The 20,096-nt window shown below is 37.8% G+C and overlaps 1 protein-coding gene across 1 annotated transcript in view; it reads right to left on the bottom strand.

Annotated features, from left to right (window-relative positions):
- The window catches only part of LOC126334598 (sialin-like), a 109,493-nt gene that overhangs the window by 68,259 nt on the left and 21,138 nt on the right, over window positions 1-20,096 (bottom strand). Inside the window, exon 2 of the mRNA XM_049996991.1 lies at window positions 7,820-8,061. Coding sequence (XP_049852948.1) covers window positions 7,820-8,061 — 242 coding nt within the window. The remainder of the gene's footprint in view (window positions 1-7,819; window positions 8,062-20,096) is intronic.

The raw sequence follows: 20,096 nt of genomic DNA, 5'->3' as shown, positions 1-20,096 counted from the left end.
AAAACATTCCTGACAGTTTACTGTTAAAATTTTGACAGTCAAAATGTCTTTATTCTGAACGTCATCTGACTTCACTTGCTGTGAATTGACAGGCAAGTGTTCATCAAAGCACATCAAACTACTGTCTAGCCTAAAAAACCCTCATGTGCACTTCACAGGTACTCTGCTATCTTAGTAGCTGCTACTTTTGTATAGTGGACTCCTGACCTGTCAAAGTAAGTCCTACAAATCCCCACACAATAATGCAGGTCTAGAAATCTGCAGCCAAGACAATCACAGAGTTGATGAAGCCTGTGGTTGCGACCCTCTACTCAACTCTAAACCATAGGACCCTGATCAACTCTCGACACAACACTGCAAATTGCGGGCTTTGCTTGTGCAGATGACTGCATCCTGCATGCTCAATATCCACAGGCAAGACCAACTCCACATCTCAGATGAGGCCCCTCTGGCAGACATACCAAGTGCACGTTGACTTCCTTTCTAGCTCTGAGTGCTACCTGCCTAAGGGGCTCCAAGCAAGTAAGCAGAGCCCTTGGGCAAAACAAGTGAGACCTGAGGTGTCCCATGTGACTTGCCAGATTGTCTGGCACTGCTATGCCATACAGTACAGCCTGGAGGTGACTGACCATAGATCTCTTTCAGAGGAAATATTTACTATACATTGATGGATTTATCCATCACTTCCTGGTAGAACACTTTCATATTTGAGGCTGAAAAACAAATAAACTGCTTTTTTATTCTAATTTGTGTTTATTTTGATTAGTAGAATAAAAGTGCAGTTTGTTTTTTCAAACTTAAATAATATATTTTCTGATAAGATCTAGAGGAATTTTGACCACAGAGAACTAAAAAATCATATAGATCTAAATACCACTATATGTAAAGTAATATGGAGCCTCAGAAGGAAAGAAAATAAGACTTCTACACAAATAATCAGTCATTTTCATGTAAGAAAAAAAGACAAAAATGATCATATACAATGAAAATGATTAATATCAAGATAGATTCCTGGAGGAAGCAAGCACAAAATTAGACATATCATGGTTGGTGATTTTAAACAGAAGTAGCATACGGCTGGAGAGGAACAGTAACAAATACATAAGTTTTTGAAAGCTCATTTACATACTGTAAGCTATATTCAGTATTTGCTGAAATGAATAAAAAATGAGAGTACAAAAATTTTAGAGGACGAATGACATGGATATGGAAGGATTTAATGGTACGTACAGTAAATACCATTACATATAAACCAAACAGATCAAAGTATTCTCTCCTGCAAATTTTAAAGATAACTATACTGTTTTTATTAAGATAACTTAAACAGACAAACTGGTAAAAGCTAGGAATAAAAAAAAAACTAACTACAAGGTGAAACGAATTAAAGAAGGTCTAAAAATAATAAATGAAACTGAAGCTGTAAGGCGGCACTTAGGTCAAATCAGTTTCAACAATATGGAATATAATTGGTCAAGACATTAAATGCATCCTAATTTTACTATCCTTAGTGAGTGTGTCACCTAATGAAAATAGTGATCTGACAAGAGAGGGAAATTATTTTCAGTTAACTAATAAATTTGACGGTGACTAAGATAATCATGACCATACATTTGTTAAGCTGATAATACTCTACTTGATTGAAAGCACTTGGATATTCATCAGTAGACGTTAAAATAGGGTATGCCTACCCTTCACTTTTATGATTGCTTGAACTCGAATTTCAGTGAAGTGTCTGAATGTCTGCAGAGGAACTGCCACCTGTTCTACCTAAAGACCCAAAACCAGGGTAATACAAGAGCTGTAACTTTGAAAAGTTGACGTAGGCCTATGGGGAACATTCCTTATCAAGAGCACAATTTTGTCAATTGGATACTGGTGTTGGAAGTTAAGTCTGCATTTAAGTCACCCAGAGGTGTTACATCGGGTTCAGGTTGGGACTCTGGGCAAGCCAGTTATTGTCCACAAAACATTGCCTCACAAATCCTGCTTTGAAGGCTGCATCGCCACACTCATACAAACAATCATAGTCTCTGAGTTGTTCCTCTACTGTACACAGAATAGCCTTCCACATTTAGTGTTTTCATAAGTGCAATAATGGGACCTCACCCTAATTATGAAAAGCACCCCCACACCATAATGCAACCTCCTTTTTACTCCACTGTTGACCCTACACATGATGGCAGGTAACATTCTCCAGGTATTCACTAAACCCAAACCCTTCCATTGGGCTACCGCAAGTTATAGCATGATTCATCACTCCAGTATCCACTATCCAGTGGAGCTACTCTTCACACCACCTCAAGTGTCGTTTTGCACTGAACATATATGAGTCAGGACTTATGCAATAATTTACAACCAATCCTGTCTGTCAGTCCATAAGGACAGTCTGGTTTCATTTCAGCTGTGATTGTTGCTCTGCATTTCCACTTCACTGGCACTGAATCACCATCAGTGAACTTGGAAAGCTACAGAAAGATTGAAATGTCCCTTACAGACTAATAACTCAGTTGGTATCCAATGAATACTTCACGTTAGAAATCGCTGAGTTCTGCTGACTGATCCATTCTGTTGTTACTGCTTCTCTACTGGCAAAACCTGCTTTTATACTGGCAACTCTGCTTTTATACTGGCAACTCTGCCTCTTGTGAAATCTAGTGGTCAGTTCCACATTACACAGGAGATCCCAGATACTTTTGATCAGACAGTGTATCCTTCAGCCTTCACTCATTGAATTCCTGCTGGAACTATTATTCTGCTTCACTGCATCAGTAAGTACAACTTTGGAGTTAAATCCCTTCTAATCAGTACAGGTACGTGTCACCTCAAATAAACAAATGAATAAATGCTGCAGTATGATATATACCATAATGAGGAAGCTCTACATGAATAATAATTGAAGAACATGTGCACTCAAATAATAACATCAAGTATAATTACGAGTTGTGGGACAAAAGTAATGAGACTGCCAATACCGCGAGTGATCTGACAATGCTGTGTTGTTCTGCCTGTGTAGACCAGTGTTTTTCTTCCTTCCAGATGCTCAGTCCAAGTTTCAGTTCTGTGTAGCCAATGTGTGATTTTTGATACCGCTATCAGTGAAGTTGTGTTTTTGATGTGTGTTACAAAAATGTAACAGTGGAATTTAGAGAAATGTTATGCCATCAAGTTTTCTGTTAAACTTGGGTAATACAAGAGCTTTAACTTTGAAAAGTTGAAGTAGGCCTATGGGGAACATTCTTTATCAAGAGCACAATTTTGTCAATTTCAAAAACAATTTTTGGAAGGCCAAGAACACGTCAAAGATGAAAGTCACTCAAGGAGTCTTCAATTTTAAAACTGACATAAATGTCGAACAGGTGCATGCTTTTGTGAGATTGTTCCTCCAGATCAAACTGTCAATCAAATGTTTTACAAAGATGTCCTAGAAAGGCTTGGAAAAAGGGTGAATCGAATGAGGCTGGACATTGCAAATAAGTGGGATGCTGTGACTTCATAAGATTTCCTGGCATAAGTCTTGAAAGTCTCTTCGGTTTGGCTGCCAGATCCAAGAAACAACTTAATTCAATATTTCAGTGATCCAACTGTTTGCCATCTTCAGGAGAATGCTGATGCTGCAGAGTCCCACTGAAAACTGATACCAGGCTGCAGATCATAATCCTATATACGGGTCCCTACTGTACACAGCGCACACGCTGCTCATCACAGATACTGCCCTTCAAGACTGGGCAGGTGGCGCTTCCCTTAGTAGAATACCAGTGGCTATGGTATATTGCACTCAAGGACTATTTTCAAACACTGGGCTGGCTTCACCGAGAAACATTCTGTTTCGATACAGGCTAGTACAGAGTCCTACTTCCTGCTAAGAGGAAAGCCACTGTTTTCATTAATCAATTTGTCTGCCAACCTTTCTCCAACACCACCACAGTGGGCCCATTGAATACCTTATTAGAAAGATTAACCATACGAAGTTGACATTTATCCCCTTCTGATGCTGTAGTATGAAAAAGAAGCCATTCAAATTTGGAGGACCGACTGGTAATGGCATTCGTATGTGCCCAATCCAATAGTGACCAAGTGGAACAATGTATCCACTCCCACACATTTCTTGAAAGCTGCAATGACAATTCCAAATATAAGTAAAAATAGATCTTTGGAAATAATATCCAGCAGTCTATGGATAAAACAAATCCATTCTCTTATCAGTTCTTGACTGGCATGTTCTAATCCTATTAGCCTTCTAACTATTAATAAACAGAACAAATCTAGCAAAGTTATGAATAATACCTTTATCATGGCATATCAGTAATACAGTAAGTATATTGAACAGCTTTCCTTTCTTTCTCCAAAGCTTATCCAACTTCTGTACAAGTTTCACCATTTTCTCCCCATCGATGTACTTTATGTCACTTCATAGACTTTCCTGGCGTAACAAGTCTTGAAGTTTCTTCAGGCTTGCTACTGTATCCTACAATCAACTTGATTCAATATTCTGGCTATCCAGCTGTTCGCCACATCCATAAGAATGCTGCTTCTGCTGCTGCTGAGTCCACTGAAAATTGATACAAATGCTGCAGAGTGTCATCCTATATAGGCTTCTGCACCATACACAGTGCCCACACTGTATACGGTGCATGCAACACTCATTGCAGTTGCTCCCCTCCAAGACTGGACAGGTGGTGCTACCCTTAGTAGAACACAAGTGGCAATTATATATTACACTCAAAGACTTTTTTCAAACACTCAGGCTGACCACACTGAAGAACTTTCTGTTTTGATGCAGGCTAGTTCAGAGTTCCATGACCTGCTAAGAGGAAAGCCATGCCTTGTCAAGTTGTCTGCCAACCTAATTTCAGTTGCCTCTTTATAAACACTGCCCCAAAAACTTGAAGTATGGGCAACTATCATAGTCTTGTCAAATGTCATCCCGTGTCCCTCATTTAAGCAATTTGTGCTACAACTGATTTTTACAGTTGTTGTAGCCTCGTATAATGGCAATGTTCCATTCACCTTTCCTTAACTGTGAAAATGGATGGTTGATGAAAGCCTTCCTACCTTGACACAAAATTTTATATATGTCAGGCTTTTTCAGACCCAGGTCATCTTTCACAGAGCCAAGTAGTGCCCTAATCTTGAAAGGTGGATGGAACATAATCTTAATTTTAAAACTTCTTAAACTTTTTCCAGTCTTAAATGATATGACCCTAACATAAGGAATAAAGGTGAGAGATCTGTGCTCCTCTTCGTGCACCTCTGGGGATGGTCCAAACTCTGTAGCCTGACAAATCTGCTTCTCAGAGTGTCCATTTTCCTCAAAAACAGCCATCCAGTGTGCAAGTTCTTGGGTGAAACTGTCTGCATCACAAATGGCATATGCTCTGTGTACCAGAGTCCTAAAGATGCCATTGCATTGGTTCGTTGGATGGCATGCAGATACTGTTTGATGTGTGCCTGCTTTCAATAAACCCTGTGTCCAAAAGTACCATTATGTTTTTTGTTAGCCATGATGTCAAAAATGGAAGCATTCCATCACCTTCAATCTCCATGGCAAATTTAATGCTGGAATGAAGATAGCTGAAGAAAACATGTTGAGAGCATCACGTCCACGAGGCCAGATGATACATGCTGTGGACTTTGGACCATCCTTGGTGGCGCACTACGAGGACCTCAGATCTGTGGCCATTATTCCTTATTCTGGTGGCATATTGTTTAAGACTGGAAGAATTTAAGGAGTTTTAACATTTAGAGTGTGTTCCATCCACCTTTCAAGATTAGGGCACTACTTTGCTCTGTGAAAGATGATTTGGAGTACCATTATGTTTTTTGTTAGCCATGATGTCAAAAATGGAAGCATTCCATCACCTTCAATCTCCATGGCAAATTTAATGCTGGAATGAAGATAGCTGAAGAAAACATGTTGAGAGCATCACGTCCACGAGGCCAGATGATACATGCTGTGGACTTTGGACCATCCTTGGTGGCGCACTACGAGGACCTCAGATCTGTGGCCATTATTCCTTATTCTGGTGGCATATTGTTTAAGACTGGAAGAATTTAAGGAGTTTTAACATTTAGAGTGTGTTCCATCCACCTTTCAAGATTAGGGCACTACTTTGCTCTGTGAAAGATGATTTGGGGTTAGGAAGCCTGGCATATATAAAATTTTATGTCAATGTGGGCAGGCAACATTGGTCATTTAATTCACACTGTTCAGGACTGGTGCATGAAACATCATCATCATATGAGGCTAAAACAGCCGTAAAAACTGGTTACAGGAAAACAAAATTTGACAAGACGATGATAGTTTCCAACACTTCTAGATTGTTCGACAGTTCCAGTTTTTGGGACAGTGTTTATAAAGAGCAATTCAAATTAGATTGTCAGACAACTTGTGTAATACAGACACTGGCTTTTTTCTTAGCAGAACATGGACCTCTGTACTAGCTCGCATCAAAACAGAATGTTTTTTTGGTGGATCCAGCCTGTGTGTTGGAAAACAGTCCTTCAGTGTGATACGCCATTGCTGCCAGTGTTCCATTAAGGGTGGTGCCACCTGTTCCATCTTGGAGGTCAGCAACTGTAATGAGTGGTGCATGCACTATGTATGATATGGAGGATTATATAGGATGACGATCTGCAGCCTTGGTATCTGTTTTCAGCAGGTCTCAGCAGCAGCAACATTTTCCTAAAGATGATGAACAGTTGGATCACTGAAATTTTAATAAAGTTGATTTTGGGATCTGGCAGAAAACTCAAAGAAACTTTCAAGTGGATGCTGTATCACGACAATGCCCCAGTTCAGCTAGCCTCTTCCATCACAGTATTTTTGCCCCCCAAAAGGCATTCTCATTGTTCCACAGTCCCCCTATTCACCTCATTGACTATTTTCTTTTCCCAAAATTGAGAAATTGGATAAAAGGACATCATTTTAGGAATCCAGAGATATTCAATAGAATGTGATCAACAGGTTAAAGGACCTCCCAACTGAAGCCTTTCAGTGCTGTTACCAACAAAGCGAAAAATTGCTCCACCAGTATATAGATGCCAAAGGGGACAATATTATTGTTTGAAAAAAGTAAAACATTTGATACATAAAAAGTCAATCTCTTTACTTTTCTCACATACCTTGTAGTAGTGAAACCCATACACTACTGGTGAAAGCTAACAGCCAGTAAAACCACAGTCCGAAAACAGATCCATTTGTCAAGAGTTACAATTTAGATACTCTGTAGCTACTCATTTCAAATAGCTTGCAGCTAATTAAAGACATAATTAATCAATCTTTGTAGAAAGGAATAGCAAAAAATTCTCATTGTGCGACACACAATCCATTACTACAGCACAGCTTATCACAACAGATTTGATATCAAAATAATCAATCAGTAATGCTGTTGTTACAAGTGGCACATTATTTACTGAGCACTTGCTTACTAGTTAATGTGACATGAAGCCAAACAAATGGGAAAATGCAAATAAATGTACAGTTGTGGATGCTTTTTGACAGGATATCACATTTACAGTTCACATCCCACCACCACTGCTTCTTTTCATCCTAACTTTGCAGTTTTTACTAAAAAACAGTAGTAATCATGTTCCGTGTCACAGCATCTTATGTGATCTCTTGGAATAAAGCTAATCACCCTGCACCATCAGGCAGCAATGCTGACTTGTTTCCCATGGGATATTTAATACTGAAAACGATATCTTCAGCCCATCAGAAGAGCCTACAGACAAATAACTTAGGTGACTCATTCTGTGTTTTTCCTGTAGAGCTAGTAGCATTTGATGTAAATAGAATATGAAATACGAGTGGTGTACTCACATGTCCATCATCAATTTTGTTTGGTGAAGAGCTGCTGCTGTTTGATGCAGATTCTGAACCAGATACGTCATCATGGTTGAAACATTCACTGACAATATTAGTAGCATTACTCAGAGGATTTGATGGCCGCCTCATTACCATGTCTACTATAGCAATGTTGATGTTGGTGCGGATCATGTAATTAACTGCTGTACCAATAAATATCAAATACCAAAGAACTGTCCTGGCATTGATACTGCACCCTGAAAAAATTAATTCAATATCAGCCTGTATTGCATGACATACCTGTTTATTGAGAATCCACAAACAATGAACAACATTCTTACATTACTAAACAAACAAAACAATTTCTAATCCTGTACATTTTTCACTTTATGTATTATTTTCAACTTCTTTCAGAAGCTACCATACAACAGAACACTGATGCACTTTTATGAGAAAATGTTGTTCATTCATGCTCTGTCTGTCTTCCATAAAGAATTATATGTTGCAAAATTAATTATGTAATCATAAACAAATACATGTGACTTACACACACACAGTAAATGCTGTTTTCGGTTACATGTTACTGTGCTCCAAGCATCGATCTGATGTAGGGAAGTGGTTGCCTTTCCCTTATTTTATGAATTGTTCCACCAGGTATGCATTACTGTTACCAAATGTAAATTAAAATCAATTCTTATTAATCACTCTTGCTGCAAATCATTTTATTATTTAGATTTAAGAATTAAAGTTCATGTTAATAACACAATATGTAAGTAGCTTCTGTCCATATAGCATATAAATGATTGTTTTCTTTTCACAATTATCAATGTATATATATACTGATATGCAAAGCCAGTCCGTGTTCATGGTTCACTAATGTATGAAGAATTTCCAGAGACTTAATCTGTTCATACTGGTGATAGGATGTGTATTACTGCTATTGAATTTGGAGCACTAGTATTTAGAATTACACTGAAAAGTAGTGGAAGGAGAAACACATAAACAAGGTTTTAAATGTGCAATAGGTAGCACATAACCTGATCCCCTTTGGTGCAGCCCTTCATAAAGGTATGAAACATCTGTCTGATAATAAGATATGTACATTTGTAAAGAGTATAAGGAGAGAGAGAGACATATCAGACCCGAAATTTAATATTATCTCAAATAATAAGTGCTGCTGAAACACTGATGCTTTTGAATCTCTCCTTGTTTCATGTGAAATAAGGGTACTTACACCAGAATACCAAAGAAATTAAACGAGTTTCCAAATTCCAAGATGTATTTCAAAGATCACATCTTTCTGTGTAAATACTGTATTATTGGTAAAGTGCACATACTACCATTTTCATCCAGTGCTACCAGTCTGCCTCGATAGCTGAGTGGTCAGCGCCACAGACTGTCATGTCAAGGAGCCCGGGTTCGATACCAAGCTGGGTCGGAGATTTTGTCCGCTCAGGGACTGGGTGTTGTGTTGTCATTATCATCATCATCTTATCCCCACCACCATGCAAGTCACTGAAGTTGCATCAACTCAAAAGACTTGCACTAGGTGAACGGTCTGCCCGACGGGAGGCTCCAGCCTAACAACATTTCCATATTTCCAGTGCTACCAAATAATTCCACCCAGTCATACAAAATTACAATCAGTTGATGTGCTTGTACACACAGATTTACATGGGAAATGATGTTACTGTTGATGTTTAAAGACAATACAGTTATGGAGAACAAAGCATTTCATTAAGCGCAAATAGAATGCAGCTTAGTGTTTGAAAAGATTTTTTAAAGAGGCTGTGTTACATTCATGCAGGATATAGATTCAATGATTGATAAGAAATTAGAGTAGTAATTCTGTTTTTTTAAGTTGTTCATTTTTCATTCTACGGATCCACATTATGAGTGTCTTGCTAAGATGTAGAATGTGTCACAAATCAATCAAGAGGTTGATAGTTTGAGTTTCCAATAAGGCATCTTGCACCATAAAATAGTTCCATATAGCCCAAGAGAAAATCACTTCATTGAAATGAGAAACAAGTGCTTTTGAGTTTGTCAGGAGTTCCCTGCATACAAATGATGTCATTTGAAGTGTGGGCAGAAGTAATGAAATATACTGTTTACACTCAACTAAACTGGGACAGTGGAAAAAAGTAATAACATATGAACTGTTTCCTGAGAATAAGCCAAACTTAAAAATGATGTTTACATAGTGTATGTTGTGTACCAGGCTTCAAGTTACACAGCAGATGCCATGAGAGACCACCACCACACAGGCACGACCACTTGCCTGGAGTCTCTCAGTAACAAGCAGAGGCCTCCAGACTGCGCTCACAAGCTCTGACCACTTTCTGCTTCCACAATATGTCCATCTATGCAGTGTACTTATTCACGATAGTGCTGCCAGCTGCCAATGGGATTGCTGTCTGCCATGCACTACATTACTTCCACCTTATACAGGCAGAGATGGAAATCCTTCCACTGACAGGCTCAAGACAGGACACGCTGCAGAAATTCACACAGTTTTGGTCTACCAGTCAGACAGTTCAGTTCAGAACATGCAGCCAGCTCTGTACAGTTTTCTGAATACAACATTCTGACTTTGTAATTACTATTTATGAAGAACTAGTACTATACAAGAGTGTCCACCATATTACTTTTAGTTGTAGCAACAATATCATAGACTGCCAAGAGACTGCAAAGTTATTTAGGCTTCATTGCATTAGGTAAAGGACATGGAAGTGCCACACATCAAGCCACACCAAATTTAAATACCTTTTGTAACACACTCTAAAGGAATGTTATTGATAATTCCTTATTTTGTTGCCAAGTATCTGTTATAGTGCTGCCCTGTCAAATAAGTGTATCAATTGATAGTTCAAGCATCCAGTGGCCACCCAGTTTATTGAACAATGTCAGCAAACATGTTTTCTGCTGCTGTGGATATTTGGGTTGTGTTAATAGTAACATTCAGTTACAATATTCTCAACAATATCTAAGTGTGGTGATCTCGACATTTTGCGTCTTTCAACAGAAAAGTTATATGCAGTGTTTAAACTTCATCGAATAACTACATTCAGTGACCATTCATTTGATAAAGTGGTAAAATAATTCTATACCCAGTTCCTACTAGAAAATGAGGAAGAATCTGCAGCATTTATCATTTTGCATGATCAAATAGTGATATTTTTGTGTCATCTCAGGCCCTGTTATGTGACTGGTTGACAGAAGCAAATCGTGCAGCCACCTTGTTGATCTATGTGTTTATGAAAGTAACATGTTGTATTTGGTGTTTTTCATAGTTGTACTTGTGCCTTATGAAAATATGTAATTTAAGTGATACAGTACATTAAAGTTGTCTTGAGAACATGTCATTTTTTGTGTGGTTCCTTATGCAAAAGTGTTGGGAAATGCGACAACAGCAGCTAAACAAGAAGTAGATTTATCTTGGAGTTAGCTCTTAGTATTATTTAATAGCTGATTATGAAAAGAATATGAGATATAACTTGTAAATATTTTAGAAAGCCCTGGCACCATAGTTGCAATCAGTAAATATCACACATTTTCTCAATATGGCAACCACAAGCCATGCCTGTTCAAACATAAAGCTATGTTGAAACTTTCACAAAGCACAGCTAATATAAAGCTAGCCAATAACTTCAATTATATTTTTCTAGTGTGGAACATAACACATTATCTTCTTCCCCCTTAAAATGGTTCTCGGCTAGGTGAAGCATTAATGAAAACTTCTAAAAAACACTGCAACTTGTTCATCGGACTCTGGCAGATGGTATATTAGTTTTAGGCACATATGTAATAGCTCTCTGAAGCAGGGTATTTTCCCAGATAGTCTGAAGTATGCCACTGTTAAACCACTGCATAAAAAAGGAGATACGTCTGATGTCAAAAACTACCTCCCAATCTCTCTTCTGACTGCCTTATCCAAAATTCTTGAAAAAGTAATGTATTGTAGAGTAGCTTCACACCTTTGTAGAAATAAAGTTTTAACAAAATGTCAGTTTGGTTTCCAGAAGGGTTTTTCAACTGTTGGGATTTTTTGTGATCTATCAAAGGCTTTTGATGGTGTAAATCATGGAATACTTCTAGATAAGCCAAAGTACTGTGGTATGAATGGGACACTGTTCAAATGGTTTAAATCATACCTAACTGGAAGAGTGCAGAAAGTTGAAATAAACATTTCATACAATATGCAAAAACTGGAGATTTCTCAAACTGGGGAACAATCAAGAATGGCATGCCGCAAGGTTCGGTCTTGGGTCCTCTGCTGTTCTTAATATATATTAATGACTTGCCATTCTATATTCACGAAGATGCAAAGCTGGTACTTTTTGCTGATGATTCAACTATAGCTATCACACCCAACAGACAAGAATTAACTGGTGAAATTGTAAACGATGTTTTACAGAAAATCATCAAGTAGTTCTCTACAAATGGGCTCCCATTAAACTTTGACAAGACACAGCATATACAGTTCCACACAGTAATTGGAATGACACCATTAATAAATATAGACTTCAATCAGAAATCGGTAGCTAAGGTAGAATATTCAAAATTTCTAGGTGTATGCATTGATGAGGAGTTGAACTGGCGAAAACACACTGAGGATCTGCCGAAACATTTGAGTTCGGCTACTTATGCTATTAGGGTCATTGCAAATTTTGGCGATATACATCTGAGTAAATTAGCTTACCACGCCTATTTTCATTCTTTGCTTTCATATGGCATCATATTCTGGGGTAACTCATCATTGAGTAAAAGAGTGTTCATTGCACAAAAGTGTGTAATCAGAATAATTGCTGGAGCTCATCCAAGATCATCCTGCAGACACTTATTTAAAGAGCTAGAAATCTTCACTGTAGCCTCACAATATATATATTCACTTATGAAATTTGTTATTAACAATCCGAACGAATTCAGAAGTAATAGCAGTGTACATGGCTACAACACTAGGAGAAAGGATGATCTTCACTACTCAAGGTTAAATCTAACTTTGGCTCAGAAGGGGGTAAATTATGCTGCCACAAAAGTCTTTGGTCACTTACCTAATAGCATCAAAAGTCTAACAGATAGCCATATAGCATTTAAAAGGAAATTAAAAGAATTTCTTACTGGCAGCTCCTTCTATTCTGATGAATTTTTGTATATAGTAAGTGGGTAATTTCCCAACCCCCACACAAAAAAATTAAAAATATGGAGTGTCATGTAATATTTTGTGTAATGTAATATCTTGTATAGACACCTTTTATTAACCTGACACATTCAACATCATTATGAAGTGCTGTATTCATGATCTACGGAACAAGTACCAATCTAATCTAATCTTATCTCTAACCTTTAGTTCATCTAAGATGGTTAGGGGCGAGCTTGTGAGCTTGAGAACTAGTCTGAAAACATCACAGAACCATTTAGCACTTATAATATTTATTTAATGATGATAAATCATATAATTTGATCCATACTATGTACAGTTTCCAATAGGGCTTCCAAACCTACTGTATCCCGTTCTTGCACATTATGAAATATCTTGAAGAATAGGATTAAATTAGATTACATTAATTTTTCATTCCATAGATCCATGCTGAGGAGATCCTCGTGGATGTGGAACGTGTCTTTTTCTTTCTTTTTTTTAAGCTGAAATAACAAAACTAATTGTATGAGTGTATACAATTCATCATTTGTTTCTATTAAAAAATTCGTCAATAGTGTAGAAGAAGTTGGCCATTAGTAAGTATTTCAGGCTCCTTTTAAACTGATCTTTATTTGCAACTAAATTTTTTATGTTTGCTGGAAAATTATTGAAGACGAGTGCTCCTGAGTAGTGGACCCCTTTTTGAACTAAATTATGTGCTTTTAAGTCCTTGTGCAGATCATTTTTGTTCTTGGTATTGTATGTTTGTTGGAAAAAGAGATATATTATTTAGGACAAATTTCATTAAGGAGTAAATATACTGAGAGGCAGTAGTTAGTATACCCAGTTCTTCAAAGAGGTTTCTGCAGGGCGTCCGTTAATTTACTCCACAAATAATACGTGTTACACACTTTTGGACTCTTTAGACTTTTGTTTGACTTGAAGAGTTAGGTACCCCAAAATATTATACCATATGACATTATGGAATGAAATTAGGCAAAGTAAGCAAAAGCCGACAGTGTCAAATTACATATAACCAAGTCATTGCGTATGTAGATCGGACAATGAGAACAAAAATGATGGAACAGGAGGTCAGAGACAGAATTATAGGTACAAAGCTGGAGGAGCAGGAGATCTCGAGATCGAACCAGCAGAGCAAGATGGCAGGTTTGCGGTACAGAGATTGAACTATGAGAACAAGATGGAAGCTCTCGGGTAAAGAGACCAGACTAGTAGAGCTAGTGCAGACATTGAACTACGAGAACAAAGATGCTGGCTCAAAATACAGGGTTGTAATTAAGTAAGCAAAAGTTGCTTGTGTGCACAGCTCCCATGACTCAAACAGCTGTAGTTGCCGCAGTGTATGCATGTCCAAAGGAACATTGCATCATACTTCTGAACAACGCGGGCACCGCAACATTGTATTTATCTGCCAACACCGAGAAAGCGACATTCAATTATATATAGTTTCAGTTCTGGTCCGCCACAAATTTTCGTTGTCGTCATTCTGTTATACAACTGGTGGCTGTCCATATTCGCAACTGTGAACACATTTTATGTATTTCGTAATGGCTGCAGTCTCTGTATCATGTTTCTGAACAATACAGGCCCTACAGTATCATACAATGACACATAAACAACACGTATTCAGAAAATGTTTCTTTTGAAATATAACTGGCTTTTTATGCACTAAAAGTAATGTTAGCTATGGAAGGAGGATCTCAAGTTTATTCCATACATCTAGATTTCCAGTAGGTTTTGGACACTGTTTCTCACAGGCATCTTATAATCAAACTGCGTGTTTCGAGTATCGTCTCAGATGTGTATCTCGATTTGTGACTTCCTGTCAGAGAGGTGATTCTGGGTTTGCCCATGAAGGAGTTAGAGGCCCTCTATTGATATTAATTTATTTTAAACGGTTTTGGAAACAAGTTGAGCGATCCTCTTAGGTTTTCTGCAGATGATGTCTTTTACCATTTAGGAAAGACATCAGAAGATCAGAACAAATTTTAAATTATGTACACAAGATATCTGCATGGTGCGAAAAATGGCATCCGACTCTAAACAATAAAACGTATGAGGTCCTTCACACTAGTGCTAAAAAAATTCATTAAATTCCTTTTACATAATAAATCACAAACATTCAAGAGTTGTCAGTGCAGCTAAATGCCTAGGGATTACAATTATGAACAACTTAAAATGGACACAGGCAGAAAATGTTGCGGGGAAGGAGAACCAAACACTGCAATTCATTAGCAGATACTTAGGAGACGCAAAACACTAATAAAAAGACTGCCAACACCACGCTTGTCCATCTTCTTCTGGAGTACTGCTGCCCCGAGCGAGGTGGCGCAGTGGCTAGCACACTGGACTTGCATTCGAGAGGATGATGGTTCAATCCCCCGTCCGGCCATCCTGATTTAGGTTTTCCGTTATTTCCCTAAATCACTCCAGGCAAATGCTTGGATGGTTCCTTTGAAAGGGCACGGCTGACTTGATGAACTACTCATTTTTATTGATGAAATGAATTCATCTAACCAAATTGACATAATCTGCCTCTCTGAACATCAAGTGACCACTGGTATACATATGTTAGACATTTCAGGATTTAAGCTAGCTTCCTACTTCTGCAGAGTAGATATGGATGGAGGAGGAGTTGCCACATTTATTAAAAACTGCCATAAATTCGAGAACATTGACATCAATAAATTCTGTTTAGAGCAGCATCTAGAAGCATGTGCAACAGAAGTAGAATTCCATAACACATCCTATATAATAGTAACTATTTACCAAGCACCTGCAGGAAATTATAATCTATTCATAAATCATCTAGAAGCTCTTTTGGGTTATTTAACAGTAAGAAACAAAGAAATTTTGATTGCTGGTGACTTTAATAGAGATTTTCTAATTCAATCTTCCAGTAAACATTTACTGCAGTTAGTAATGTTGTCTTTCAATCTAACTCGCACTGTAAACTTTCCAACTAGGATCACTAAATCCTCAAGGACAGCCATTGATAACATTTTTATAGACAAATCAAAGGAACAAAATCATATCATACAACCTGTAATACATGGACTGCCAGATCATGACATGCAGCTCCTTGTTTTAGATGAAAATTCTAAGCAGATTATCAAGACTACTAAATCTGAGTACAGGGGAGTATTCCATCAACCAAAAATTGAGTGTTTTAGAAAACTGCTCAAAGATATGAACTGGAAAGATGTTTATCGTGCTCATGACATGAATAAAAAATATAACACATTCATGAACAATGTCAGTACCATGTTTGAAAACTGTTTTCCTCTAAAAGTTACTCAAATTAAACAGAAGTCTATAATAAAACCATGGATCACACAAGGAATAAAGATTTCCTGTAAGAGAAAAAGGAAAATAAATCTGTCGACCAAGGATAGCTCCAATGCTGATGATTTAGCTAAATACAAGAAATACTGTAAAATATTTAAAAAAGTAATTCAGACATCTAAACAAACACACTACGAGAAGAAGATAGCAATGACAGGGAACAAAATAAAAACAATTTGGGATATAGTGAAAGAGGAGACTGGTAGAACCAAAAAGGAACAGTAGCAAATAGCACTAAGGGTAGATGACACATTAGTAACCGATGGGCATAGTGTGGCAAATCTATTTAACAAGTACTTTATATCCGTTACTGATAGAATGGGATTGTCAGGATCAGTAAATAATGCCCTTGAATATCTGAAACTAGCCTTTACAAATAGCTTCAGGTACATGAATATGTCACTCACTTCACCAAAAGAAATAACTTCCATAATAAAATCTTTAAAAACAAAGCATTCTAGTGGTTACGGTGAAATATCAACAAAGTTAATTAAGGCATGTTCTTGTGAGTTTAGTACAATTCTAAGTTACTTGTGTAACCAGTCGATTATAACTGGGACATTTCCTGACTGGCTGAAATATGCAGATGTTAAGCCTCTATTCAAGAAAGGGGATAAAGAGATGCCATCAAACTACAGACCAATTTCACTTTTGCCAGCATTCTCAAAATTTTTAGAAAAAGTAATGTACAGGCAGCTTCTCAAGCATCTGATCACAAATAACATATTATCAAGAACACAGTTTGGATTTCTGAAGGGGTTCTGATATCGAAAAGGCTATGTACACCTACAGTGAAAATGTACTTAATTCATTAAATAACAAGTATTTTCTGTGATTTATCAAATGCATTCGATTGTGTAAACCACAACATCCTTTTAAGTAAATTAGAATTCTATGGTGTCACGGGCTGTGCTGCAAAATGGTTCAAGTCATACCTTGCTAACAGGAAACAAAGGGTGTCAGTGCAAGGGACTAGTGAATTAAGTCATCAGTCATCATCAGAATGGGAAGAAATTACATGTGGTGTCCCATAAGGATCCATCTTAGGGCCATTGCTTTTTCTTGTGTACATTAATGATCTCTCATCAGTTACACTACCAGAAGCAGAGTTCGTTTTGTTTGCAGATGACACAAGTATTGCAATAAATAGTATGTCGATTGTAGTTCTAGAAAGATCTGCTAATGATATTTTCATGGATATTAATAAATGGTTTAAAGCCAACTCATTAACATTAAACTTCGAAAAGACTCACTACATGCAATTCAGAACCTGTAAGAGGTTTCCACCCAGCATATTCATAAAGTATGAAGAAGAGCAGATAGAAGAGGTTGACAGTCTTATATTCCTGGTATTACAACTTGATAATAAAATCAGTTGGGAGGAGCACACCACAGAACTGCAGAAATGCCTTAACAAATCTGTATTCGCAATTCGAGTGTTAGCAGATGTAGGGGACATAAAAGTGACAAAGCTTGCATACTTTCATTCCATAATGTCATATGATATAATATTCTGGGTAACTCTTCAAGTCAAACAAAAGTTTTCAGAGTCCAAAAGCATGTAATGCGTATTATTTGTGCAGTAAACTCACGGACGTCTTGCAGAAACCTCTTCAAAGAACTGGGTATACTAACTACTACCTCTCAGTATATTTACTCCCTAACGAAATTTGACCTAAATAATATATCTCTTTTTCCAACAAACAGTTCAGTTCATACATACACTACCAGGAACAAAAATGATCTGCACAAGGACTTAAAAGCACTTACTTTAGTTCAAAAAGGGGTCCACTACTCAGGAACACTCATCTTCAATAATTTGCCAGCAAACATAAATAATTTAGTAACAAATAAAGATCAGTTTAAAAGGAGCCTGAAAGACTTACTAGTGGCCAACTCCTCCTACTCCATTGACGAATTTTTTAATAGAAACAAATGATGTGTTGTATATATTTATACTATTAGTATTGTCATTTCAGCTTAAAAAAAAGTGACATGTTCCACATCCACAAGGATCTCTTCAACACGGATCTATGGAACGAAAAACTAATCTAATCTAATCTAATCTTCCCCGTCCTTCCCTAATCCGATGAGACCGATGAGCTCGCTGTCTGGTCTCCTTCCCTAAAACAAGCCAAGCCAAGTACTGCTGCATGGTTCTTACCAGACAGGACTGATGGTGGACACCGAAAAAGTTAAAAGATGTGCGGTTCATTTTATATTATAGAGAAATGGGAAAGAAAGTGTCATGCATTTGATAGTAAGTAAGTTAAGTGTGGCATTTATCAGCCCCGGGTCTATGATATTTCCGAACTGGTGCAAAAACTTTGATAGTGGCGCCCCCACCCCTTCTCACTCGAGAGATAGCACGTGCCACCCATTTCACACAGCATTCTTCTATCGCACATCACTGTACTTCGCTCTGTGGAATTCAAGCGTGTATATTTAGTGATGAAAGTCATCTACCTACATTCAGGAGAGAGGAAATTAAAATGTCCTGTGGCGCCTCTCCTACTCCCAGTTGGCCGGTCTGACATCCTAGCCCCCCCCCCCCCCCCCCGCCCTCCGCTTAAAAAAAAAAAAAAAAAAAATTAATAATGTGTGGGATTATTTGCGACACCAGGAGAATAAGAACTCTTCACATCTGCACTCTTTATTGCCTATTAACTAATAACTTTCTCTTTTGTTTGACATAAATTAAATACAGGAAACATAAAACCAGTAAAGACAATCAAGACTGTACACATTTCTTCAATCCTCAGGCCCCAGCATTTTTTTTCTCTCTCTCTAATCTTGCTACAGCTTTACACGGCGTGCCTTCCTTCCAGCGACAGAATCTATTACTTCATCACAGTTCGTCAAACGTTTTGCTACGTGAAAAATCAAAATGCCATTGTCTAATACTGAAAAAGCTATTAATATGAATAGTACCCGAGAGTGATGTGGTTTCTCGATTTGATTACGTCTATTTTGTCACTGTCTGCTAAATAAAACGAAATAGGCCTTTCTAATACTGCAGCAAATGTAACACAAGCCAAATACGCGACACTATTTTGGCACAAACGGTCGTTTTTTTATCAACTTAATTTACACAAATAGCACGACAGAATAAATCAAGTAGTGCCAATATCAAGTGCCCATTAGGCCTATTACAAGCAAAAAGTTTTAGATTGGGAAATAGTTTTACATTTCACTCTTATGCTCCAGTTCCTCAAGCACGAGATCCGAAAGCAACATTAGTAGTACGAAATTTTTATATAAATTTGGATTCGTCATATTTTTCCATATAGTTTATGTGATGTCCCCGTTTCTTCTCCTTCCTCGCTCTAACAAACAATTTTGTCACAACTAATTCTGTAACTATTCCTACACTCCTGGAAATTGAAATAAGAACACCACGAATTCATTGTCCCAGGAAGGGGAAACTTTATTGACACATTCCTGGGGTCAGATACATCACATGATCACACTGACAGAACCACAGGCACATAGACACAGGCAACAGAGCATGCACAATGTCGGCACTAGTACAGTGTATATCCACCTTTCGCAGCAATGCAGGCTGCTATTCTCCCATGGAGACGATCGTAGAGATGCTGGATGTAGTCCTGTGGAACGGCTTGCCATGCCATTTCCACCTGGCGCCTCAGTTGGACCAGCGTTCGTGCTGGACGTGCAGACCGCGTGAGACGACGCTTCATCCAGTCCCAAACATGCTCAATGGGGGACAGATCCAGAGATCTTGCTGGCCAGGGTAGTTGACTTACACCTTCTAGCACACGTTAG

The sequence above is a fragment of the Schistocerca gregaria genome, chromosome 2 (assembly GCF_023897955.1).
Source record: "Schistocerca gregaria isolate iqSchGreg1 chromosome 2, iqSchGreg1.2, whole genome shotgun sequence".
NCBI classification, from domain to species: domain Eukaryota; kingdom Metazoa; phylum Arthropoda; class Insecta; order Orthoptera; family Acrididae; genus Schistocerca; species Schistocerca gregaria.
Note: the sequence above shows the minus strand (reverse complement) of the source record. Positions and strands in the feature narration are given on the sequence as shown.